General features: G+C 38.9%; 1 protein-coding gene and 1 long non-coding RNA gene across 2 annotated transcripts; one reads left to right on the top strand and one right to left on the bottom strand.

Moving 5' to 3' along the window:
• Nucleotides 1-200: 200 nt before the first annotated feature.
• LOC134806813 (proton-coupled zinc antiporter SLC30A9, mitochondrial) lies at nucleotides 201-21,531 on the top strand. Its single transcript, XM_063780198.1, has 13 exons — nucleotides 201-772; nucleotides 1,010-1,209; nucleotides 10,487-10,559; nucleotides 11,359-11,479; nucleotides 11,745-11,883; nucleotides 12,847-13,002; nucleotides 13,522-13,633; nucleotides 13,994-14,204; nucleotides 14,686-14,803; nucleotides 15,282-15,356; nucleotides 15,620-15,733; nucleotides 20,412-20,770; nucleotides 21,344-21,531. Exons 1-12 carry the CDS (start codon nucleotides 409-411, stop codon nucleotides 20,454-20,456), a joined length of 1,728 nt encoding a protein of 575 aa, XP_063636268.1. The 5' UTR covers nucleotides 201-408; the 3' UTR covers nucleotides 20,457-20,770; nucleotides 21,344-21,531.
• LOC134789393 (uncharacterized) lies at nucleotides 5,258-8,299 on the bottom strand. Its single transcript, XR_010144039.1, has 4 exons — nucleotides 7,586-8,299; nucleotides 7,182-7,346; nucleotides 6,821-6,966; nucleotides 5,258-5,427 (listed from the first exon to the last, which is right to left on the bottom strand). It is a non-coding gene; the product is annotated as an uncharacterized LOC134789393 (long non-coding RNA).
• Nucleotides 21,532-24,452: the final 2,921 nt, after the last annotated feature.

The following is a 24,452-nucleotide window of genomic DNA, read 5'->3' on the forward strand; positions in this document are numbered from 1 at the left end:
AATGGAAGTCATGTAACAGTGGTGATTATTGTATCCTTTGCTGCTTACGATATATTCACGATATATTGTGGAATTTTATTGGTCGATTTAATTTATCGCAACCTATAAATTCGCATGCGATTTGTTTGAAGGTCTATAGAGGCCTTTACTTACCTTTTGACAGCTGTGCTCGTGTTGTCAAATTGAGTATACGTGATTTTCGTCCATAATCATCGGTATTTTGCAATTTCAGGGGTGTAATATAATATTATCGTTAATTCATTTTGGATTTAATTATAATATAATCCAAGTAATATTCATTTAATACTATTACAGTTGAATCATGCAGTCCATCAAATTGTATTACAGTCAATAGCAGCTCTATCGTATTTGTTATCATCAAAATATTAGTCGCATCTAACTTTGAAGATGGTTTTACTATCTTCATTTACTGTTAAATCATTTTATAGAAAACTTGGTAGACAGTGTACTAATTTTAAACATGTACACACATTCTGTGCTGGATCTTTACGTTATCATGCGAAGACTTTGCCAGCTGAAACTAGGAGGTCGGCAAGATATTTCACTACTTCTTTTCGTTTCTACGATAAAAGCGAACCGAAGAAAGATATAATCCAAGGTGGAAATAATCAAAAATCACAAAAACTCATAGTACACAAACCTCAAGGAAGTATAAGCGTGAAAGCTGAAACAGATGAAGATAGTACTGTTACGAAAGTCACGATACAGAAGGCCCAAGCTCAAGGATCTAAGGAGACTGCTCCTCCGCCTGGTAATTTATACATTATTATATTATTTCAAGGACATAAAAAAATAAGAAAATAGCATTTTAGACCATTTAGGTACTAATTTATTTAATTTTTAAATTACTTAATTCTAATGTTGTTTTGCCTATGAAATTGAATTTTACTAATAAATAAAAGCGATTTTAGACCAACATCACTTGCACCAACATAACAATCCTATGTAAAAATTTTTTACATAATATGTATATATCTGTATGTTCCAGTGAAAAAACGACTCCTGATAGATTTCTCTGCTTCATATACTGAACGTAACTTTATAACACCCATGAGAGCGATGACGGAATACTTGTTGAAGCAATCAGACTTAGAGTCCCTCCCAAAGGTATTGAGGAGATCTCCATATGAGGCAGAACCACCCATAACTGTGTATTACAGAAAGGATGTTGAAGCAAAGGCTATAGAGGTGAGCATTTCTTGGTTTCATGAAGAGTATGAAAATCCATACTAATATTATAAAGGCGAAAGTGTGTCTGTCTGTTACGTCTTCATGCTTAAGCTGCTGAACCGATTTCGTTGAAATTTGGTATAGAGATAGTTTTGAGTCCCAGGGAAGGACATAGTATAGTTTTTATGTCTGAAATCATCCCTGAAGAGAGTGCAAAGGGGGGTGGAATTGAAAGAGTTAATGAATTGCCTAATAATTGAAGTAAACAATGCATAAATTGAATGATTGCTATTAGCATTATCCAGGCGCTATACCTACTTTAGCTGCTGTCACTAATTCCACACAGATGAAGTCGTGGGCAAAAGCTAGTAAGATAATATGAGAATAACTTTAAACTGTGCTTTCAATACAATACAAATCCTCTTAATTGCACAACCTCAGAATAAATGTACATGGAAACACAAATAATACATGAAGACAGAGGTAAACAACAGGTGGCCTTATCACTAAAGACTTAAAGAGTAATCTCTTCCAGACAACCTTACTTACAATGCAAAGATTAATCTAGAATCATCAACATAATAGTTTCTTCTAAGGCCATAGTCGGTTTTCCAAAGTAAGTTGGCCCTTAAGTCAATTTGATTCGGGTTTTTTTTGTGAGTACCTCTTATGGTAAAGGATATTTTTGCTGAGTACCAACATCCTACTAGTGACAGTTTTTGACTTATGATTTTATTATTTTTTTTCTTTAATGTATTGTTTTTCGGGATGTATTCAAGCGATTTGCTTCAATTTTTTAAATAGTGTTCTTTATTTTGGTATGCCACTTTTTTATATGTAGATGTAGATGTAGATGTAGTGTAGGGACGCCTGGCCGGAAGCAGGCGGGCTGTCGATCGCGTGTCGCGTTCATTCAGCCCGATTCCCTGGAGTCGGAGCTGCAGGTTACTGTCCCGGCGGCATTCCCTCACCATTCTCCTCAAATCTTCTTGTTTTCCTGCAGAACAGAAGGACATCTTTGAGTTCGACGTCCTTTAGTTCGTTCTCTTTTAGTGTGTCTTTGCCGAATGTATTATATCGCGGTGCCGCATACATGATACATTCTGCTAGTAGGTGTAAGCTAGTCTCCTCCTTACCACAGTGTGGACAGGAGGCATCTCTGCTAATCTCCATTATCTTAAGGTGTCTATTGAGAGTATTATGACCTGTAATAATGCCTGTCAGAAGTCTCAGACTACTCTTACCTAGTTTCAGAAGATACCTGGTTCTCCTGTGATCTATGCCTTTGATCATCATCTTCGACTGTCTACATCCAGTTTCTTCTTCCCATTCTCTTTGTGCTTCCATCTCTTTTACCTTCTCTATGACTCCCTTCGTGACGTCCGCTGACGTAGGTAGAGCCGGTTCCGGACCAATGTGATCCGTTTCCGCCCCCATCCTTGCCATCTCGTCCGCTTTCTCATTACCCGTCACTCCTTGGTGTCCTGGTACCCATGCCACCGTGACGCTTCTTCGTTTGCCTATCGAGTTAAGCTCCTCCCGACATTCTCTCACAAGGGAGGAGGTAACCGATGTTTTCTTTAGTGCCTTCAGTGCTGCTTGGCTATCGGTATATATTACAACAGCGCCTTCTTGCTGCACACTCTGCATGACCAGTTGTCATATAAAAAAAAGTAAAAAAAAAAAAAAAACATTTTTTTTATGTCATGGTGAAGTAGTGACACCTCTAATTTTTTTTCTAGTTGTAGGCCTGACATTGGCCTACTACTTGCCTAAATATCAAAATTTTCCAAACGGTACTTCCTGTCAAAAATTAGCAATGTGTGTGGTCAAGTTCTGTACTCCATTGGTGTTTTTCAATGTAGTATACAAACATTAAGTTGTCATCTTCTTCGCTTCTTCGCTTGCGGACTTTTGACAGAAGCGCCATGTGAGTCTGTTCATTTTTAGGTTATTTTCCTTTATAAATAATATCCTTTGTAAATTTCATCCTTATTTATTAACTTGGTTGAGGTTTATTTACATAAAATTAGTTTATTAATACATCTGTTCTGATACAAAGCTAGGGTAAGGCCTTTTTGGCCTTAGGGCCAATGGTAGGGAATGAGAAGGAAAAGTCACCTGACGAGACCGATGGTAACTCTAATGTTATGGTTGGTATGGACATTGAAAATAATTCTAGAAAAAGAAACTTGCAAACATTAGACTTATCACCGGTCAGTAGCCCACAAGAACCGGCTCTTAAAAAAATTACAACCAACGTGAACAAAGAGATCTCGGAACAGGTAATAGCAATAGTAAATGAGGATGTCACCAACCCCCACGTAGATAAACATCGCGATGAGAATGCTAACCCACTTTTGTACAAACACCCTGATCTTGACACAGAAGGCAGAGGATACAATGCAGACGACGATGGCCCATTTGTGGTTCACATCTCAAAGGAATCTTCTGCTGACTCCAGGTCAACACTGAAAGCCATCTATGTAGGTATGCTCTTAACACAGGCAAATGTCACAAATATTAAGAAGGACGGGATAAAATCTGTAGGCCGCAATAGAGCTTCAGTAACATTCAATAAAGCCGTTGATGCCAACTTTATCTTAAAAAACCCTATGTTAGATAAATACAAACTATCAGCAAACATACCAACATACAACATATCTCGTATGGGTCTAGTTCGAGGAGTTCCAACGGATTGGTCCATGACTGATTTCGTTAAGGGTACAAATTTAATAGAAGGTAAAGGTAGGATTCTGAAAGCGCGTCGCCTACAAAGGAAAGTGACTAAGGAAGATGGATGTCCATCCTGGGTTCCAACCCAGACTGTAGTAGTTACTTTTGAAGGTCAAACTTTGCCATCTAGAATATTTGCTTATTATACTTCTCTAGTGGTGGAAGTATACCTACTGCCAACAATCCAATGCCGAAAATGCCTTAGATTTGGACACATTCAGACTCAATGTCGCTCAGATGCCCGCTGCTACAAATGTGCCCAAAAGCACCCAGGTGATGGGTGTAATGTAGCTCCCGAACACATATCCTGTATTTTTTGCACTGCCCGACACTATGCCACTGACAGAAACTGCCCAGAACATCACTGACAAAAGACCATAAACTGATAATGTCTGAAAGAAACATTTCATATGCTGAAGCATCCACACAAGTCCCAGTTGTAAGTCGTAGACCCTATGCGGACGTTGCAAATATAATGTTTGGCCCCAAAAGAGAACCTTCCCCCCCATCACAATCAACTTTGACTTAACAGATTTACCTTCTACCCCTCCCAAAACCTCTCACCGCAAGACAGTATTTTTGTCACCTCGGTCAAGACCTTCCTTGTCCCCAGGTTATGACCAACAAGCCCATAACAATATAGTCCGACCCCCTCCATCCCAAATTCCCAACGGACAAGCCCTCAATAACTCATACACCAGAGAAACTCCAAATGAGGACCTCATGGAGCTCCTTCTAAAACTGTTGACTAATATCATCGCCAAATGGAGTGATATATTACCGAACGACGTTGCACCTATAATGTTGACCCTAGTAGAAAAACTCCTTCCCTCACCACCACGGACCGCCAGGCCACATTTCTTCAATGGAATAGCCTGGCCGCGACAGACACAGAATGATCAATGACCATTCTGAGTCTGTCGCGGCCATCTCGGAGACGTGGCTGAGGCCCGGGTGTTCGGTTTAGACTCCCGGGCTTCTCATGCCTCCGGGATGACCGCGTCGATGGACGTGCAGGATGCGCTCTGTTGATCAAGCAATCCTACCCCTTCTCTCAAATTCCCCTCCCTCCTCATGGAAATGAAATTAATGCCGTAGCCGCTAAGGTTATGGGCATTAATTTCATTTCAATATATATTCCTCACCCTGACCTTGACCTTATTCCTGAATTATCTTCTATCCTAACCTCTGTCCCTCCTCCTCATATAGTTTTAGGCGATTTTAATTCACATAACATTTCTTGGGGATCATACCATTCGGACGGGTTTTCGTCACTCTTGTTAGAAATCTTCGATGAAATCAATGTTTGCGTTATAAACGACGGATCGCGTCTATCCAGGCCAGAACCCACAATCCGTTCCCGACTTGTCAGCTTGCTCCCCTAATTTGGCCTCATTGTTATCTTGGACTGTGCTTCGTCAGTCCTATGGCAGCGATCACTTTCCCATTGTTATTTCCAAGCCCTCATCTGTTCTTCCATCCCCGGCTCCTGAACCTCTTCTGAAATACAGATTACAATCAGCTGACTGGTCGAAATTTTCACTTTATGTCGAAACAAAAATTAAAGAATGGGACTCTAACTTAAATGACAATAGGGAAAATTACTCAAAATTCAAAAATTTACTTTTAGAAGCAGCTGATAAGTTTATCCCCCGGAAAAATAACAAAAAGGATAAAATTCTTTCACCTCCATGGTGGAATGCTGACTGCACAGCTGCCGTGAAAGAGAGGGATGAAGCTGAACAAAGATTCAATGAATCAGGTGACATACAGGGCTTCATCAATTTCAGGAAAACCTCGGCCCGCACTAAACGCTTATTGTCCAAAACAAAGAAAAAGGGTTGGAAAGGGTTCTGTGAGAGCTTGTCCCCTAGAACTCCCCCATCAGTTGTATGGAAGAATATAAGGCGGTTCAGAGGGTCCTTTAAACCGGATATCATATGTTCTTCTGACAGGTCGGCTTGGCTCTTGGACTTTGCTGATAAACTGGCACCCCCAACTGCCCCAGAATTATCCTGCGTAGTGTCGCCACCACTCCCTCCTCCGTCGACCACCTTTGACGAACCGTTTTCGGTTTCGGAGCTCAAAATAGCTTTGGATGGACTACGCAACACTTCACCAGGAGAAGATGGTATTCCTTACTGTTTTATAACAGAACTGAGCTCATTCTCACAGGAATACTTCCTTGGCATTCTGAATCACGTGTTTGACTCAGGAGAGATCCCAGATGATTGGAAAACTCAAATTGTCATCCCAATTCTGAAACCGACTAAAAATCCACAAGAGGCCAGCTCGTACCGACCGATTGCGCTCTCCACTACGATGGGCAAGATACTTGAGCACCTAGTAAAGAATAGGCTAGAGTGGTATGTCGAGAGCAGAGGACTATTAGCAAACACCCAATTCGGTTTTCGAAAAGGTAGGAGCACAATGGACAGCTTAAACATACTAACCACGGATATCAGACTTTCGCTTTCTAACAATGAGGACCTACTAGGATGTTTTCTTGATATTTCGGCAGCTTATGACAATGTCCTTCTTCCGGTGCTCAGAGCAAAGATGCTACATCTGAGCATTGCAGTGAAGATTGTACAAATTGTCTCTAATTTATTCATAGGAAGAACCATCAAAATCCGTGATGGCAGTTCTTATCTTTCTCCTCGTACACTGTGGCAGGGCCTTCCTCAAGGATCCGTTCTTAGCCCAATACTTTACAGCATATATACATATGATTTAGAGCAAGCCGTGTTACTCTTCTGTAACATTCTACAGTATGCAGATGATCTAATCCTCTACACTTCCGCAAAATCTATTGATACAGCATCTGCAAGGTTGAACATGGGCCTGAGTTATCTGAAGGATTGGCTTGAAGAGCATGGTCTGTCTTTGTCACCTTCCAAGAGCTGTGCTGTGACCTTCAGTCGCAAAAGGAACATGCCAACTGCAGATGTTCATTATGGTGAAGAAAGCATTCCCAATAACGAATCAACCAAATTCCTGGGTATCATCTTGGATCGGAAAATGAGTGGGATACCTCATCTGAAATACATACAGGACAAGTGTGAAAAAGGAATCAACATTTTGCGGGCTCTATCAGGAGTTTGGTGGGGTTCTCATCCATATTGTCTAAAGCTACTTTATAATGCTATTATCCGCAGCCACATGGACTATGGATCCTTAATATTAGAACCATGTAATAAGGAATCCTTAAAAAAAGTTGGATTTAATACAGGCTAAATGCTTAAGAATCATACTTGGTGCCATGAGATCTTCTCCAAAAAATGCCATGCAAGTAGAATGTGTGGAGCCTCCTCTGGCGCTGCGTAGACAATATCTTGCTGACAGGTTCCTCATAAGAGCTATCTCCAACTCCAATCACTTGCTGATTACACGCTTGCGGGCTCTTGCTTCATTGGTCACTGAAAACCCATATTGGATGCATAAGGAGTTTCCAAAAATTATTATTACTTATTCTAAATTAAATCGTATAAACCCCATATTATATAAATCAGGAACAAACCCCTTATTTGAAACAAAACAAAATTTGAAACTTTAATTTACACCCCTAGTGTTATTTTAGACCTTGGAATTTTTAAAAATGACCTGGGAGCTAACAGCAAATTTAAAAAACTTTTAGAAAAGTGGGAAGACTACTTACCAGTGTTTACTGACGCATCAAAAAATAATTCCGCAAATTGTGTTGGAGCAGCAGTGGTGGTTCCAAAATATAGCATTGTCTTGATGTTTAAGTGCCCTCCTCAATCATCCATTTTTACAGGCGAGGCTGTTGCCATCTTGGAAGCTGTAGCATACGCGGATTCTCACAATATAACAAAAATGTTCATATTTACAGATAGCAGGAGTTGTCTGCAAGCTATTATGGGCAATCAGTTTAAAATGAAAGCAAAATTTCCCTTAATACTTCAGATCAAAACCTTACTAAGAAAATGTGAATCAAAGGGGTTAAAAATAGTACTTGGGTGGATCCCGGGCCATTGTGGCATTCCTGGAAATGAGTCTGCAGACTTATGGGCAAAGAGAGCTATTGAGATGGGATCACCAGGCCACGACAGGATATACAGTTCTGACCTTTTAAACCATGCACAGACTGATATGTTTAACACGTGGCAAAATCTCTGGAATTCTTCCAGATTGGAGGTAGGAAAACATTATGGCCACATTCAGCCCAATATTCCACGTAAACCATGGTTTTTCAGATTCCGAGCATACCCTAAATGGGTCACGTCTACAATTTGCCGTTTACGCTTAGGGCCAGTTTGTACGCCTGTATTCCTTGCCAAGATACGGGTCCGGGATACGTCACTGTGCGAATGTGGGTTAGACGAAGGCACCATAGATCACATTTTCTTCTCTTGTCCGAGATTCAATTACTCTTTGTATGATGTGTTACCTTCAAATATTCCGCGACCCATTAATTTTTACTCACTTCTCATTCTAATGGACCCGCCCCTAACTTCTATCCTTATTAAGTATGTACAGGAACATAATATAAAACTTTAATTCTTACTGCTCGTCTTACTATTATTTTCTATCTATCTATAATTTAATCTCTACGTTTTTCCTCCATTTCATCCGCTATGTTGCTTGCCTTAACAATCTGTCATCCGCTTTCCGCTCTTTTTCACTAATGTTGGTACTATGTTAATTGTGTCATGTCATGTATTTGTCTGTGATGTCCTTCGAGCAACACGGAAGGGAGGCGGCATTCGCACTATTTCCCCTCTGCCGAGGTACAAGATTAGCGCGTCAATCTAATCTAGCGCGGGTAATAAAACTAGTTGCACTTGGATTTTTCACTAGACCGAGTCCAGACGCTCGCGTGAATACTGCTGCACAAAAATGCCTGGTTGCTCGGTTTTTTGTTATAAAAAGAGGTCGGGGACATCAAATTTACAAAAAGAAAGTGTTACATTTCACATGTAATATTTTTTTTTACATATCATACGTTTAATTACATTCAAACACAATTATTATATTTTAGTCTCATGTAATTGTTGGATTTATCGATTTTGCTCGCTCAGTACAAATTGCGGATCGGTCGAGCGACAAATCCGACTTCTCATCTCTCAGAATACAATAACATACTTCAACGAAAATGTGTTAGTGTGCGTGTTGTGACACTTGTCACTCGTCCGTACACAAAAAGAGATCGAGGTTTGCAAGATTTGTCTTTGACGTGTGTCATTTTCTATGTATTTGTGTCGTCATTACAGATTGGATTCTGTATGTAAGTGTGTGAGAAGTGCGACTGTGTGCACCTTTCCCCCCGCGAAAAATGGCAGAAAGATTTGTACGGTGAGATATCGCTTGGGCCCCTCCCTTCCGATGTGTCGGAAGCCGGTGTTGCTCGAAGGTGATGTCCATAATAATTTGTTTGTTTTAGGTTCCCAGTCTATCCTTCCACAAAAATCAAAATTAAACCGAACATTCTCGTCTCATAAGTCAAAAGTCTACACCTCGACATTGGCAGAATCCACCTTGCTAAATTTAGCGAGGAGTAAAAGCCATAATAATAATTAAAAAAAAAAAAAAGTTGTGTTCTCAATCGGTGTTTTTCAATGTAGTATACAAACTCTTCGATTCTGTTTGCGATTTGTTATCAGGTTGTCGTATTTAAGAGTAAAATGCCAATGACAACTTAATGTTTGTATACTACATTGAAAAACACCTATGGAGTACAGAACTTGACCACAGACATTGCTAATTTTTGACAGGAAGTACCGTTTGGAAAATTTTGATATTTAGGCAAGTAGTAGGCCAATGTCTGGCCTACAACTAGAAAAAAAAATTAGAGGTGTCACTACTTCACCACAACATAAAAAAAAGGTTTTTTTTTTTTTTTTTCTTTTTTTTTTATATGACAACTGGTATTCGTTTTTTGAGTATCGATGCATACCTAAATAAAGAACACTATTTAAAAAATTGAAGCAAATCGCTTGAATACATCCCGAAAAACAATACATTAAAGAAAAATAATAATAAAATCATAAGTCAAAAACTGTCACTAGTACGATGTTGATACTCAGCAAAAATATCCTTCACCATAAGAGGTACTCACAAAAAAAAAACCCACATCAAATTGACTTAAGGGCCAACTTACTATGGAAAACCGACTATGGCCTTTGTTCACTGAAATATGAGTGAAAATAACATATTAAAGTACAGAATGGCAACATATGTAGATTTTTGTAATTTTTATTTTTTAGTTAGGTTTAGTTTTAGTTATTTTATTTTATAAGGGACTTAAGTATTAAGTTTGTATTATTTACATTATAAATATATTTTTCTCGTAACATATGAAACTACATGCTGGTATGGGATGTGGTGGTGAATTAGGTACCTAAAGGTTGTAACTTTGATTCCGTTTCTGATTTTTCTATCGTTTTATGTGTAAAGCTCTCTGGCATGTGGCACATATGGTTTGGGACTTATGTAAGTTACCCTGAAACCCAACATTTACATTGTTCTTTACCACATGTAACATTAAATATGTTTGAACTATTTTATACTTTTATTAAATATGTTTGTTTACATTTAGGTTTGGGGTTCAAAGGAAGCACTAGATAAAGAGTTGTTAAGAAGAGAATTAGATAGAAGAAGATACGAACAAGGTATGCTAGTAAATAAACAATTGATTCATTTATGACTTCTACTGTAAAAGTAAAATATAATTTTAATATATATTTTTCATTGCTCATGCTCTGAAAGAGGGTCATTGTTGTTCTAAACGGTGTGCAGAAAATGATATGATTCTGCACTAGAGCATTTTAGGTTTCAAGTACGTTTTTTTTTACGATAAGCAATTCAAGGTATAAATGGATTTGTTATACAATTTCCATTCTGATATTTGACTCCCCATTCCATAAATAACGATACTTTTGCCTAAATTGTTAATTGAAAGTACCTACCCTCAAAAATACTATAAAAATGTATACTTAGTCATGTTTTTAAAAAACCCATGCATTTTACTTTCCTCATATTCGAAATTAAAAGTAGGTAGAGTGTTTAACTCCCTTGGTTAACAATCTACTATTACCGTACCTTCATATGGTGCTACTTTACTGCACTAGCGTGATAATTGACACATTACGAAAATTTAAAGGGCCATATGTAGGTAATGTAAAACGTTGTATGATACATGTGCAAATAGATAATACGCAACACTTGGCGATAAATTAAAACACGACCGAAGGGGAGATATTATTTCCACTCAGAATCACGAGCTCTTTCGATCGTAATAGAAAAAAAGTGTCTTCAAAATTTCATGCAAATTTCTGTTATCCATTTTGTTACGGTAAGAGACATTTTTTCTCAGTAAAAATGGAGAAAAGCTCGTGATTCTGAGTAAGTAAATATAAAAATTCCCTATTACAATAAACAAAGTTACAGTTTAAAAATATTTTTGAACAGATGTATTTACTGTCAAGAGGCGATTAAGGAATTATAGGAGGGAAATGAGCCATAAAAAAGATGAAGAGGAATCTGGCTTGAAGACTCGATCCGGCCGTGTGGTGTTGACCGCAATTGGAATGTAAGTTAGTTGTCACTTACATTTTACGGTTTCACTCGTGTATTTTATTATTTTTAGCCACTGACGTGACATGTTTTGTAAGACTTTGGTCTTCATTTTCAAGCACTAACAGTGCTTGAACTCTGTGGGCAGCAGTCAAGTTAATAGCGCGTTACGTACTGCCACTGATGCCACGATGAAATAACCTTTTAAAAAAAGTGTTAAACCAGTAAATATTTTATACTTATTTAAAAAAAATAATGTATTAGTTTTGATTTATTTTCAGAAACGGTTGCAACTTTTTGTTCAAACTGTGTGCATGGTGCTACACTGGATCGCACAGCCTGTTCTCCGAGTGCATCCACTCGCTAGCTGACACGGTCAACCAACTGATCCTGGCCTATGGAATACATAAATCCGTCCAGGTATGTGATATCAGAGGGCAGAGGGCCTACCGCGGACACTATCGTTCTCTGTCACTCTAATTACGCCTTAATTGGAGTAAAAGAGAAAGATACCCGCAATTTGTAAATAGGCCCTCTGTAAATAGTAAATAGAGAATTTATAAATTCAAAACTTCAATAAATCTTTGGGTAATATGGCTCCATCGATACTGTCGATGATTTCGCCAACGTCAAAGTGGATCCCACGTGGGCTCGAATTAATACTATTTGTACGAGTAATAAATAAACTTTAGCCAGTGTACGGTATAAAACTATCAAATTATGGCCTCTAGGGCTCTAGCCAGCCACGGTTAGAGGTAGAAATACCAAATGCTCGTAGAGCACGACGTTGTTCGGTTATGAGCTCTTGTAAGGTGATAGCTGGACTTTACAAGGACCCGCGTGGGCTACCCGGCGTTGACGCCAGAATGGTGGTTAAACGCGTTTCATGATTAATTTTTCATTATCTGCATACTTCCACATTAATTTACTGCATAATACGCTATCAATATTATTACACTTTAAACAACATTAATGAGCAAAAACAAAGAAATGAATCACGAGGCGATGTTACCAATATGGCGGTCGACGAATAACCAATTCAAAACTTCTAAAATGTATTTATTATATGTAGGTAAATACCTACATAAATATAAAGAAGTCGTTGCTGTCAAAAGGGTTTCCAATTTAGACTGACGGTAGTTTATGTGTTATGGCAGCGGTCGGCAACCTTTTAGCAGCCAGGGGCCACATAGTAGTTAACGAAGTTGACGCGGGCCGCACATTGTTAATATTGATGACCTTATCAGACATTTGTCGGTTGTCAATATTACATACAAAATAGCCAGGGAGGCTCGCGGGCCGCAAGTGAGAGGTTCGCGGGCCGCATGCGGCCCGCGGGCCGCTTGTTGCCGACCGCTGTGTTATGGTATCCCTATCTTGTAGATGGCCGATCCGGACCACCCGTACGGGTACACAAACATGCGGTACGTGTCGTCTCTCATATCCGGAGTGGGTATCTTCTGCGTGGGCAGCGGACTGTCCTTTTACCACGGCGTCACTGGAATACTGGACCCCCAGCCGCTCCATGACTTTTACTGGGTAAGTTAATAGTAAATTACTACATTTACAATTTTACACAGTTTAATTGACAACATTTCATGTTTTTGAGTCATCATCTCCCTCGCGTTGTCCCGGCATGTTGCCACGGCTCATGGGAGCCTGGGGTCCGCTTGACAACTAATCCCAAGAGTTGGCATAGGAACTAGTTTTTACGAAAGCGACTGCCATCTGACCTTTCAACCCAGAGGTAAACTAGGCCTTGTTGGGATTAGTCCGGTTTCCTTCACCGAAAAACGACTGGTAAATATCAAATGTTATTTCGTACATAAGTTCCGAAAAACTCATTGGTACGAGCCGGGGTTTGAACCCGCGAACTCCGGCTTGCAAGTCGCGCGCTGTTGCTCTTATCGAGCGCGAGCGCTTTTTTGATGAGTGCTGTATGTCTTGCCTCGAGTTTCATAAGGTTTCATAAGGATGTGAAAAAAGTCAACTCTTTAGGAGAGACAAAACAAAAATAAGTTTGTCCCAAAATATTTATTTAAAAATAATTACTTTCAGGCTTACTTCGTGTTAGGCGGGGCAGTAGTTTCTGAAGGTGCGACATTAATGGTCGCTCTCAACTCCTTGCGGAAAGGAGCGAAGGAAGCTGACACGCCGCTATATGAATACAGTAAGTATCTGGTCGTCTCGCTATATGAATACTGTAACAACCACCTATCCAAGCAAGGGCGGACTTGGGCGGAGCTGGAGGAGGCTGCGCTGGACCGTGAAAGATGGAAAATCTCTTCTGAGAGCCCTATGTCCCTGATGAGGGATAACAGGATACCATCGTCAAGTTTGATTTGGTTTGATTTTTTATTTAATCTCATGGCGGAGCCAGAAGATGGATAGTAGAACACTTCGGTGGCTACTAGCACACCCGTCGAGTTTTGGTTGATTTGTTTTGATGAGTCCAATTACTTGGGGACATTAAGTAGAGTCGGCAATAATTAAGTGGGTGGGGTTTTAAATGGGTATAATGTCGTTACAGTAATGCGCAGTTCGGACCCGTCGGTGAACGTGGTGCTGCTCGAGGACACGGCGGCCGTGGCGGGCGTGGTGGTGGCCGCGTCGTGCATGGCCATCTCGCAGTACACGGGCAGCCCGCTGCCCGACGCCGTGGGCAGCATCCTCGTCGGCACCATCCTGGGCGGCGTGGCGTCCTTTATTATACTTAGCAACGTGGGCGCGCTGGTCGGCAGGTACCTTAGTCTCTGTAATGTAGCTCATGTAGGCATGAGCTACCTGCGAGATCTAGCCTCCCTCTGTAGGCAGAGGGAGGCTAGATCTCGCAGTACACGGGCAGCCCGCTGCCCGGCTGTGCTGCCGGCATAGTCTGTTGGACCCTGTAAATCGGACACCGTGAGACTACTGCCTCGAAATTCTTGTCAAAATATTTTTTTTACGTTGATGTGGGTGGATCAACCGTTTCTTTTCCCCTGTTGCCATGGTTACGTTCTCCTGAGTCACTCTTAAAAACATGTTTTATAGTATTTAAATACACCGAACATGCATTTTTGTGGTAGTTATAAGCCCTTTCCGTAATGGGCCATCTATTGAGTAAAACGTGTTATAACATTTCTTCTAATAAACTGTGCTCCTGTGGTCCCTTGGCTGATGTGACAAAATAACAACAAGGAAAAGTTAATTCATCCGTGTGTTCATTAAGTACGTATCTTTCAGATCTATCCCGCAAGAACAGTTGGACGAAATCAATAGTGTCTTAGAAAGAGATTTCATGATTCGCGCCATCCATGACGTCAAGGGCATCGATATAGGAAGCAATCTGATTCGATACAAGGTAATTTAATTACCTTATACTGCTGCTATTATTATTGTGCTGTCTTTCCCATCACGGAACAATGGTGTTCCGGACCTTTGGGAGGCGTGCGCGGAGCCGAAGCCAACACGTAGAGGCCCTTTTGACACTTTAATGAAATGTAAGGGGTACACCGAGCGGAGGCTGCCCTTGCCCGTGTCATGGGACGCACGCAGAGGCAGCACCCGCCAGGGTGTAAGGACTATTGAGAGTTGATGGAATCTAAAATGAACTAGGTTATTGGGTGAAAGCGATGGACTAAGAACTGAGCTATGGGGTAAAAAACCGGACGCCTGCCTAATAAAACGGTATTTATTGTGCTGTTATTATTATGTTTTTCTTTTTTGGGTCAATAAATTTTTTTTTTTATTTAATTAAATCAATACACAGACATGTCAGATATATAATATAATGATTAATTATAAGCAATATTAATTGTTTATTTATTATTTTGTTATAGGCTGAAGTGGATTTCGACGGCAGAGCACTTACAAGATCTTATTTAGAGAAGCACGACTTAAATGCGTTATTAGAGGTAAGTATTATAATTCGTCATAGAGTGAGGACGCCAAGCACGACGAATTTAGGACATTGACACGCCATTTAATTTTATCTCATTCGCAGGCGCTTAAATATATTGCTGTCCCGCCGATGTTGCTGGCGGTCGATGCCACTGCGATACGTACTACCTAAACCTACAATATATTGTACACAAAGCTTATCGAGGTCAAAACTGTACCCGTTGACGAATATTGTGCAAAAGTGAAATTATTTTTTGAAAACGCTTCAATATTTCAGGATATGAAGAAGATACAGACGATCGACGATGTGGAAGCATTCTTGTTAAAGCACGGAGAGAATATAGTAGACATGTTGGGCGGAGAAATTGACAGAATAGAGCTCAAGTTAAGGGTAAGAATTACACAATTAATTATATTGTATCTACATCTCTATTACTCTTCCATATTAGTGTGATAGAGACAGATAGCGTTTTGTTTCTATGCGAACGATTGTCATCTTGGCTAGGCCCCCAGGCGTAGCACAGGAGCGTTGCGGCAACCTAGAGCGCGAGGTAGACTACACCCATATATTGGTATAACCATTCCAGTCGCAGAATCACAAAGTGGTAACTAAATGTCAGATGTGTCGTAACAGAGTCCACACAATGTGTCTAGAATTGTTTCGAAACAAAGTGTCGTCGCCGTGTCTACACTTTTCCGTAACAAGGTGTCGACACATTTGTGTGCACTTTGCGTGCGGTTTGCGACTAAATCTGACAGCAAATTTGTGACAGCAAATGTCAATATAAAATACCTCTTGAAAACCAAGGTTTGTCAAACTACTATTAGTGTCTCGTGTGCTCGTAATTCTAGTAAGTCATCATGGGCAATGCAAATGATAATAATCGACCGAAACCATATAAACACCCAACACCCGTCAACCTTTTACAGAAAAGTTTTTAAAGAAATTCAATAAGCTACTTAGCTCAGGCAACGAATGCTCCAAAAGTTGTAGAGGGAAATGCTCGGAACACAATTTTTGACTCCGTAACTCGGTTTGACAAGTTAGGAGGTGAACATATCAAAAGTCCCCGGCCGTAGCCCTTGAGCGGGGGGGAGAGAGGGGGCTTTGAAGGTCCCATTTTCCCGTTTTTCGATTATATCTCGGAAACTATGCATCTCAGCGACATGGCCACTTATACAAAATGAAAGTTAATTTAATTTGTTACAAGTTTATTCAGTCAATTTTTTCGATATGTTGAATAGTTTTTGAGATATCCGCTCTTGAAAGTTTATTTAGGGCTCTCAATTTTATCTTGATATATCTATATCAGTGAAGGTGCTAGGCCGTGTTTGGTATCGTTTTCGTATAAATCTGGGGTGCTGAATCCATTTAAGATATCACATTGACACCATTCCACAAAATAAAAATAAATCTTTTTAGGGTTCCGTACCTCAAAAGGAAAAAACGGAACCCTTATAGGATCACTCGTGCGTCTGTATGTATGTCCGTCTGAATACACAAAATAGTTCTTTACCTATAGATGACAGGAAAACCTATTAGAAATGTGCAGTCAAGCGCGAGTCGGACTTAATGTACGGAACCCATAATACGCGAGTCCGACTCGCACTTGGCCGGTTTTTTTGAAACTCTTCTTGACGCTTAACCGCTGAACCGATTTCGTTGAAATTTGGTATAGAAATAGTTTGCGTCCCGGAACAGAGGACATAGGATAGATCTTATAACCAAAATCATCTTTTGAAGGTGTGAAAAGTGGCGTGGAAATTTGTACGGGAAATCAATAACCGCTGAACCGATTTATATGAAATTTGGGATGGTCTACATCTTTGATTTAGTTAAAAATGATGAAAAAACATGACTTCAAACCTAAACTTAAACAGTATTAACTTCAAGAAGTCAATTCTGAATTCCCTCCTACACCTCATTTCACACCTTTAAAGGATGATTTTTGAGATAACTTATTATATCCTGTCTCGGGACTCAAAATATATGTGTACCAAATTTAAATTAAAACTGTTCAGCAGTTTAAGCGTGAAGAGGAGTTTAAAAGAAAGTATTTTAATAAGTTTATATGTTTTTACTTCGGAATGGTGTCAATGTGATACCTTAACTAAATTTGGTACTGCGAATTTATACGAAAACGATACCAAACATGGCCTCATAGCTTTACTGTTGTAGAAGTCAAAATAAAATTGAGAGCCCTAAATTCTTATTACTTGGCCAAACTTGTGTAGAAGGAAAAGGTAAAATAAAAGTCTTCGGCAGGAATATAAGACACAAATATATATTTTTTTTGCGTTACTATTTCATTCATCAAATATAAACATACCTTGATTATACTATTCTAGTGAGATCCTCATAGAGAAACAAAAACATTTACTTAAAAAATTACAAGGTCGAAATGTCACGGAACTTGTGAGAGTAATATGTGAAAAATAAAAACTTTTATGAAAAAAAAATCTGGACACAATTTAAGAATCACCCAATTGCGTCGAGGAATCATCTGTATTTTTGCTTGTTTCATTACCTCCTCGCTTCTTTTTTGTCCTTTGTATTCTGTAGCAATTTGTTAGATCTGAAAATAAAGATAACTTGCGTCGTCACGGATGTCGATTTATAGGTTTTAGGGAGTGCAGAATTCGAAAACGATGATCATTTTATAATCCAAGATGGCGGTTACGTATTTTGTCATAAAAGTGGAATCCAAAATAGTCATCATTTTCGAAATCTGCGCCCCCTAAAACCTATAAAACGATATCCATGACGACTTTTATGACATAATGCATTGCCGCCATTTTGAAATTGAAAATGTTATCATTTTCGAAATCTGCGCCCCCTAAAACCTATAAAACGACATCCATGACGACTTTTATGACATAGTGCATGGCCGCCATCTTGGAACCCAAAATAGTCATCATTTTCGAAATCTGCGCCCCCTAAAACCTATAAAACGATATCCATGACGACTTTTATGACATAGTGCATTGCCGCCATTTTTAAATTGAAAATGTTATTATTTTCGAAATCTGCGCCCCCCAAAACCTATAAAACGACACCCATGACGACTTTTATGACATAGTGCATGGCCGCCATTTTGGATTCCAAAATGGTCATCATTTTCGAAAGCGGGGCCCCCTAAAACCTATAAAACGACATACATGACGACTTTTATGACATAGTGCATGGCCGCCATTTTGGATTTCAAAATGGTCATCATTTTCTAAATCGGGGCCCCCTAAAACCTATAAAACGACATCCATGACGACTTTTATGACATAGTGCATGGCCGCCATCTTGGAATCCAAAATGGTCATCATTTTCGAAATCTGCGCCCCCTAAAACCTATAAAACGACACCCATGACGACTTTTATGGCATAGTGCATGGCCGCCATTTTGGATTCCAAAATGGTCATCATTTTCAAAATTGGGGCCCCCTAAAACATATAAAACGACACCCATGACGACTTTTATGACACAGTGCATGGCCGCCATTTCGGATTCCAAAATGGTCATTATTTTCGAAATCGGCACTCCCTAAAACCTATATATCGACACCCATCTCGACTTTTATGACAAAGTGTTTTGCTACCATCTGCATGCAAGACATTTCTATTATTTTTACGTACAAAAATGGCCCCCTGTCAACTTTCAATCGATATTTAATCGATAATTTATTCGATTAATATTCAGATTAATTCAATTTCAATCTATGTTAGGTCGACTAAACTAATCGCGATTAAAATTTGAGAATTAACTTTTTTTATTCCATTAATTAGTCGAATAAACAGTTAATCGATTAATGCCCATCTCTGACCACGGCATTTTTACACTTTGAGAATATCTGAAAACAAATCAACACAAGGAGCCATTTTGCAAATCCAGTAACATACCAGTAACTTTGTTATTACTTTTGACAGCGCGTGTCATGTGTCAACACAGAGTCGACACAAAGTCGAAACATTGCAACTACTTTGTGACTGCAATATTTCTCAGCCTTAAACCATATTTATACATCATAATTAACAAGTTTCGTAGTATGTAAAGCGTTATTTCTGTTATTTAAGTATAGTATACGCATCGAAGTACTAAAAATGCTTCAAATAATATAGTTATGAACACAGGCACTGAGAAGTAAACAATTTTATTTCCGGCTAAACTAAAACAATGTGGTGGCGCGTTGATTATATTACACTTAGTTTATCAAATCACTCGAGCAGTTTAATTCCCCATAATAATTTAAGTCCTATTGTAATATAAATGCAAACAATATATAATTACGTCTTGTAATCCGTTTTAGAGATGGCGTATTAATGTCACTTATTTTTATTTAAGTATTTTTCCATCTGACAGTTTCCATTTGACAGGAACAAAATGAACGAATGAACGAATGATTTTGGCATAAAGTAGTCGCAAACCCGAAACAATGTGTGCACACGGCGACCACACTTTATGTCACTTTGTGTCATGTGTCGACCCTTCCCCATTTCTGGTAACTGTGTCGACACGGCGACGACTCTGCGACTGGAATTGTGACCGAAACAGACGGTGTCGACACAAGATGTGTCAACACCGCGTCGTAACGGCGACTGGAAATGGTTGTATGGGCACTACCGGTCTTTTTCTAACTATATTAATTAGAGGGAAACGGGTGGTCGAGCGCGTGTACCTATGACGACGCACCCCTCACGGGCAGAAATTAACCATCGGAATGTTTATGGTCATGTAAAATTGTCTATTCCCTTTTTTCGGCACCTTTTTTCCGTGACCAAACAGCCAGTTGGTTAGAACCCCGTGTAGGTTGCGGTTCGATATTACCTATAATATTTTTCACATAGCTGGGCACGGTGACAGCTGTCACCTCCATACGAATTAAAACGCAAAATTAATGTAGAGTCTGTGCGGAAAGAAAAGAGTCGTGGAATGTATGGCGCCCAATACATTTCACGACTCTTCTCTTTCCGCACAGACTCTAGGTATTGAGATGACAACTGTCACAGTGCCCAAGGTATGGGAAAAATACTATAGTACTTTCACTTCGATGTTCTAAAATCTCGTTATTTATTCCAGAAAAAGTTTCCCCAAGTACGGCATTGCGATTTAGAGATACTTTAATCTTGCGAAGATACCTACGTCAGCAAAACTGAAGATATTGCATGTAATTATATATAGTTTAGTATTAGTTCGTATAGAATACATAAATTCTCAGTTATGCGTGCTGGGGCAGTATTGTGATACGTATAAGTAATCAGCTAACTCGGATGGAAAAACTCATTGAAATAATTTGTTGTAAATATGGAATGTTCTTAAAATAAGTTTTTGTTTAAGGGACAAATATTGTTTTAGACAGAAAGTACGAATCATTCTATTAGTTGAAATTTTCGGAGCTGATTTTTTTGACTTATACCCAAATCTGTTAAAAAACAATAGTACATTATTGTCGAGGCTCGGAAGTAGCTACTTGCAGGCTGAGGATTCGTTTTAAACGGACGACCTTGGGAGTCCGTTTAATTGAATCCGAAGCCAGCAAGTAGCCTTCCAGCCGAGTCATATATAGTGCTTTTCTCAAAAATGGTGCAAGAAATATAAATATCATAGAAATATTTTACAAAAGCAACGTTCTTACGTATATATTTTCACAGAAAAAAGTAGAAACAATTGAAAAAATTTGCTTTGCCGCCTTTTTATTTTTTTTAATAAAAAAATAGAAATGTATTTTTCTGCCGAAAATACGCCAACCTATTTGAGACAGCTAAATAGTCGCGGTACTAATCATCTGTTTGGCTGTTTAATGGGCCTGTGCCTTCGTTTGATATGGCCATTTCAACTTTTAAAAAGTTTGGAACTCGACAAATAATGGAATTTGTATGCAACATTGCAGTCCCAAAATCGAGACTGCAATGTTTTTAACTTTTTAATTTTTGACTGACCATAAACTACGCGCTTCGCGACCTATTTTTTAAATGGCAAAGTCGACTTTGCCGTCCATTTTTGAGAAAAAGGTATTGTGTCTTATGCAGCGGTTACTAACTGCTAGAGATTCCGTCATAAGTGAACGGGAACAAGCCCATTCAAAAAACAATTTTACCATCCTTTTTATGGGGTTCAAATTCATGTAAAAGCTCATTCGGAGATACCAATACTATACAATACCTTTTGTTAACAGATTAGGAGTAGAGCCCAACCTCACCTCACCTCACCTCAGAAAATTACAACTACGGGCGTAGAGTCGTAGAGTTAATTTACATCACGATCTTATTTAGCTATAAGCCTCGAGTGATGCTAAACGCTCTACAAAATATTAATTTCTCAATCTTCTCTATCTATAGAATAGATATTCGAAAGTTGAGTTCAGATCAGATGTACATAATAAATCAATATAGGCATATACTTGAGTGCGTAATTTCTAACCCACAAGAAATAGTTATTTGATTTACAAGGAGGCAAAGTTGTTTAACCCTTCGCGCTAATATTGATACCCGAGCAAGGGACGATTCTAAAACTGAACCACGAGCTTAGCGAGTTCGAAAAGTGGAATATTAAGCGTTGCGTGTGCATAGCACGAGATTCAAACATACTTGGCTACCGAGTTAAACAATTTTTCACCACACCAACGCAAGGAAAGTAAAAAAAATACAAATGAAATCCAAATGAACGCTATTCAATATAGCTAAATATAAATACGATGATGTTGATAAATGCAACTTTTGGAGAATACAGAGAGCCTTTATGAGCTGGTGTGGTGTTAAATATGTTATTATTACTGAAATAAACCACGCAGTAGGTCTGTACAGGTATCTTACTGTCCAAGCCCGAGTCACAGATATTTCGAAATGTTAATAGTTAATACATTTGGACTATTACCCATTTGCTGTGATTTAGTTGTATTTGATATTTATTAGAACACTTGTGTAAGTTTGTAATGAGTTAAAATATTTATATAAGTATATTTTGTGTATGTTCATTGTTCAGTTGTACGCAAATGTGAGTAAAATCGTTGACAGACATGTTTTTATTTTATATTTTTCACCAAAACCCCTGAGTAGGTATTACATGTAAGGGCTACTTGCACCATTCACTAACCCGAGGTTAACCGGTCAAACCTGGAGTTACCATGGTTACCAGTACTACAATTTGACACTGGGTGAACGAACGGTTTAACCGGTTAACCCCGGGTTATTGGGATGGTGCATGCGGCGCTAAGTGATGTACTTAAGTAAAATAAATTGAATCGAATTTAAATTTTAATTAGTAAAAAATATAATAATTCCATTTAACTTACTCGCTTTTTGTTATAATTAAATGATACATGACAATAAAATAAACTGTTGAGAACACACCTACTCTATTATCTACTGTGATGAGAACTCATTCTTTCCCAATATAGCAACTTTACCATAACAAAAAAAAAAGTATTTACATGTTAAATTGAGTGCTACAGTACACAAACAGCATCAAATAGATAGTCACGGCTAAAGTAGCCAAATATATCGAGGCACATCCTTATTTCTATGGTACAGTCAAGGTAAACCTTTTGAACGCCGCGCGTATCGTGCGCGCTGCGTCATCGTGAACCCTGCTGGAATGCACGAAGGTTGATATTGGGCTGTAGCCGCGCGCGTCAGTTGACGTCGTGTTGTGTACAAATTTTTGGCATTTGATACCTTGACTATACCAAAGGTGTGTCACGATATTTGGACGTCACTATCTATCTTATGCTGACAGTACAGTCGATGTAAAATATATGTTTACACCATTGCACCTTACTACCACCAGCAGAGGCCTCTGCCAGCAAGAGGACCCGCAACCACCGGTAAGCCAAGCTACTTTTATTCGGGTTAGCATAGCGCACATTTTTTGAAGTGAAAACTTCTTTAGCGGCGCTGAGCACTTTTTGAGGTGGGGAAAAAATGATAAACTCGATTCAGCGTAACGCGTAACGTAACGCTGAGGTCATGTGTCACGGACAATGTTATTCACCAAAGAACTTTAGTCATAACGTATCATAATCAGGTCAATTATTTAAAACTGGACTTTTATATTAAGCAATAAAGCTCAATGTTCTAATCTTGTACGGGCTGAAATACGAGGATCTCACAGTTACATTCTAACTTTATATCACTCAAATATAATTCAATAAAGTTACATCTTGATGAAATCGCTAATAAAAGTGAACTCTAGTACTGGTGAATAAAACTCAAAATATCATGACCAAATATATTTAGATGCGAGGTCTGCAAGGTAACTTTACAATTTCTTTTCGAATTTTAAATAATTAACGCTACAAATTTAAGCTCACTGGCCAGCAATTTCGGAACTAAAGTTTTTCAATAGAAAGGAGGATGAGTCAATTATACATAGATAGTGTTGCAGACATTTTGGACTAGTCATTGAGTTTTCACTTCTGTCGGCACTCCCAGAGTGCAACCCGTTGTTTTTTTATACAGTCCACTGGCTTTACGCCATATTTTTCTTGAAAAGGTGATACATTTTTGACGTCGACTGTACTTAGACATTGACAAGCTTATAGCTTATATTTCTCAATTGAGTTCTAACGAGATGGCATCTTGAGTAAATGGTATCTATTCACATTGAGTGCCAACGCGCTACGAGCGTACTGATAACATGGGAAAACCCGCATGTAGCGAAAAGCGCCTACGAACAGAGAACCCGCCTAGCGGGTCGCTGGCACTTGGCAGTGAATGTGTTAATGTATTAATCCAATTTCTTTACAAATTATGAAACCTTAACCTTTCTATGATTCCGAATAAAAAAAATACTTGATAATTTATACGAACTTATGTTAAAATATAAGAATACATTAAAATGCAACAAGTGGAATCGTAAGGCAAACGTGCCGATATCACAGCTCGGTGTTACGTCAAATATATGTTCAATTGCAGCCTTTTACAAACAAGAATTACAATTAATTCATAATAATATGCGAATGAATGAGGGCCCATAATAAAAGTGCAACGATATTCAATGGTTCCATAACTTTTAAATGCTTCTTTTTCCTCGCGTTATCCCGGCATTTTTGCCACGGCTCATGGGAGCCTGGGGTCAGCTTGACAACTAATCCCAAGAATTGACGTCGGCACTAGTTTTTAC

Source organism: Cydia splendana, chromosome 3, assembly GCF_910591565.1.
Source record: "Cydia splendana chromosome 3, ilCydSple1.2, whole genome shotgun sequence".
In the NCBI taxonomy this organism is placed as follows: Eukaryota; Metazoa; Arthropoda; class Insecta; order Lepidoptera; family Tortricidae; genus Cydia; species Cydia splendana.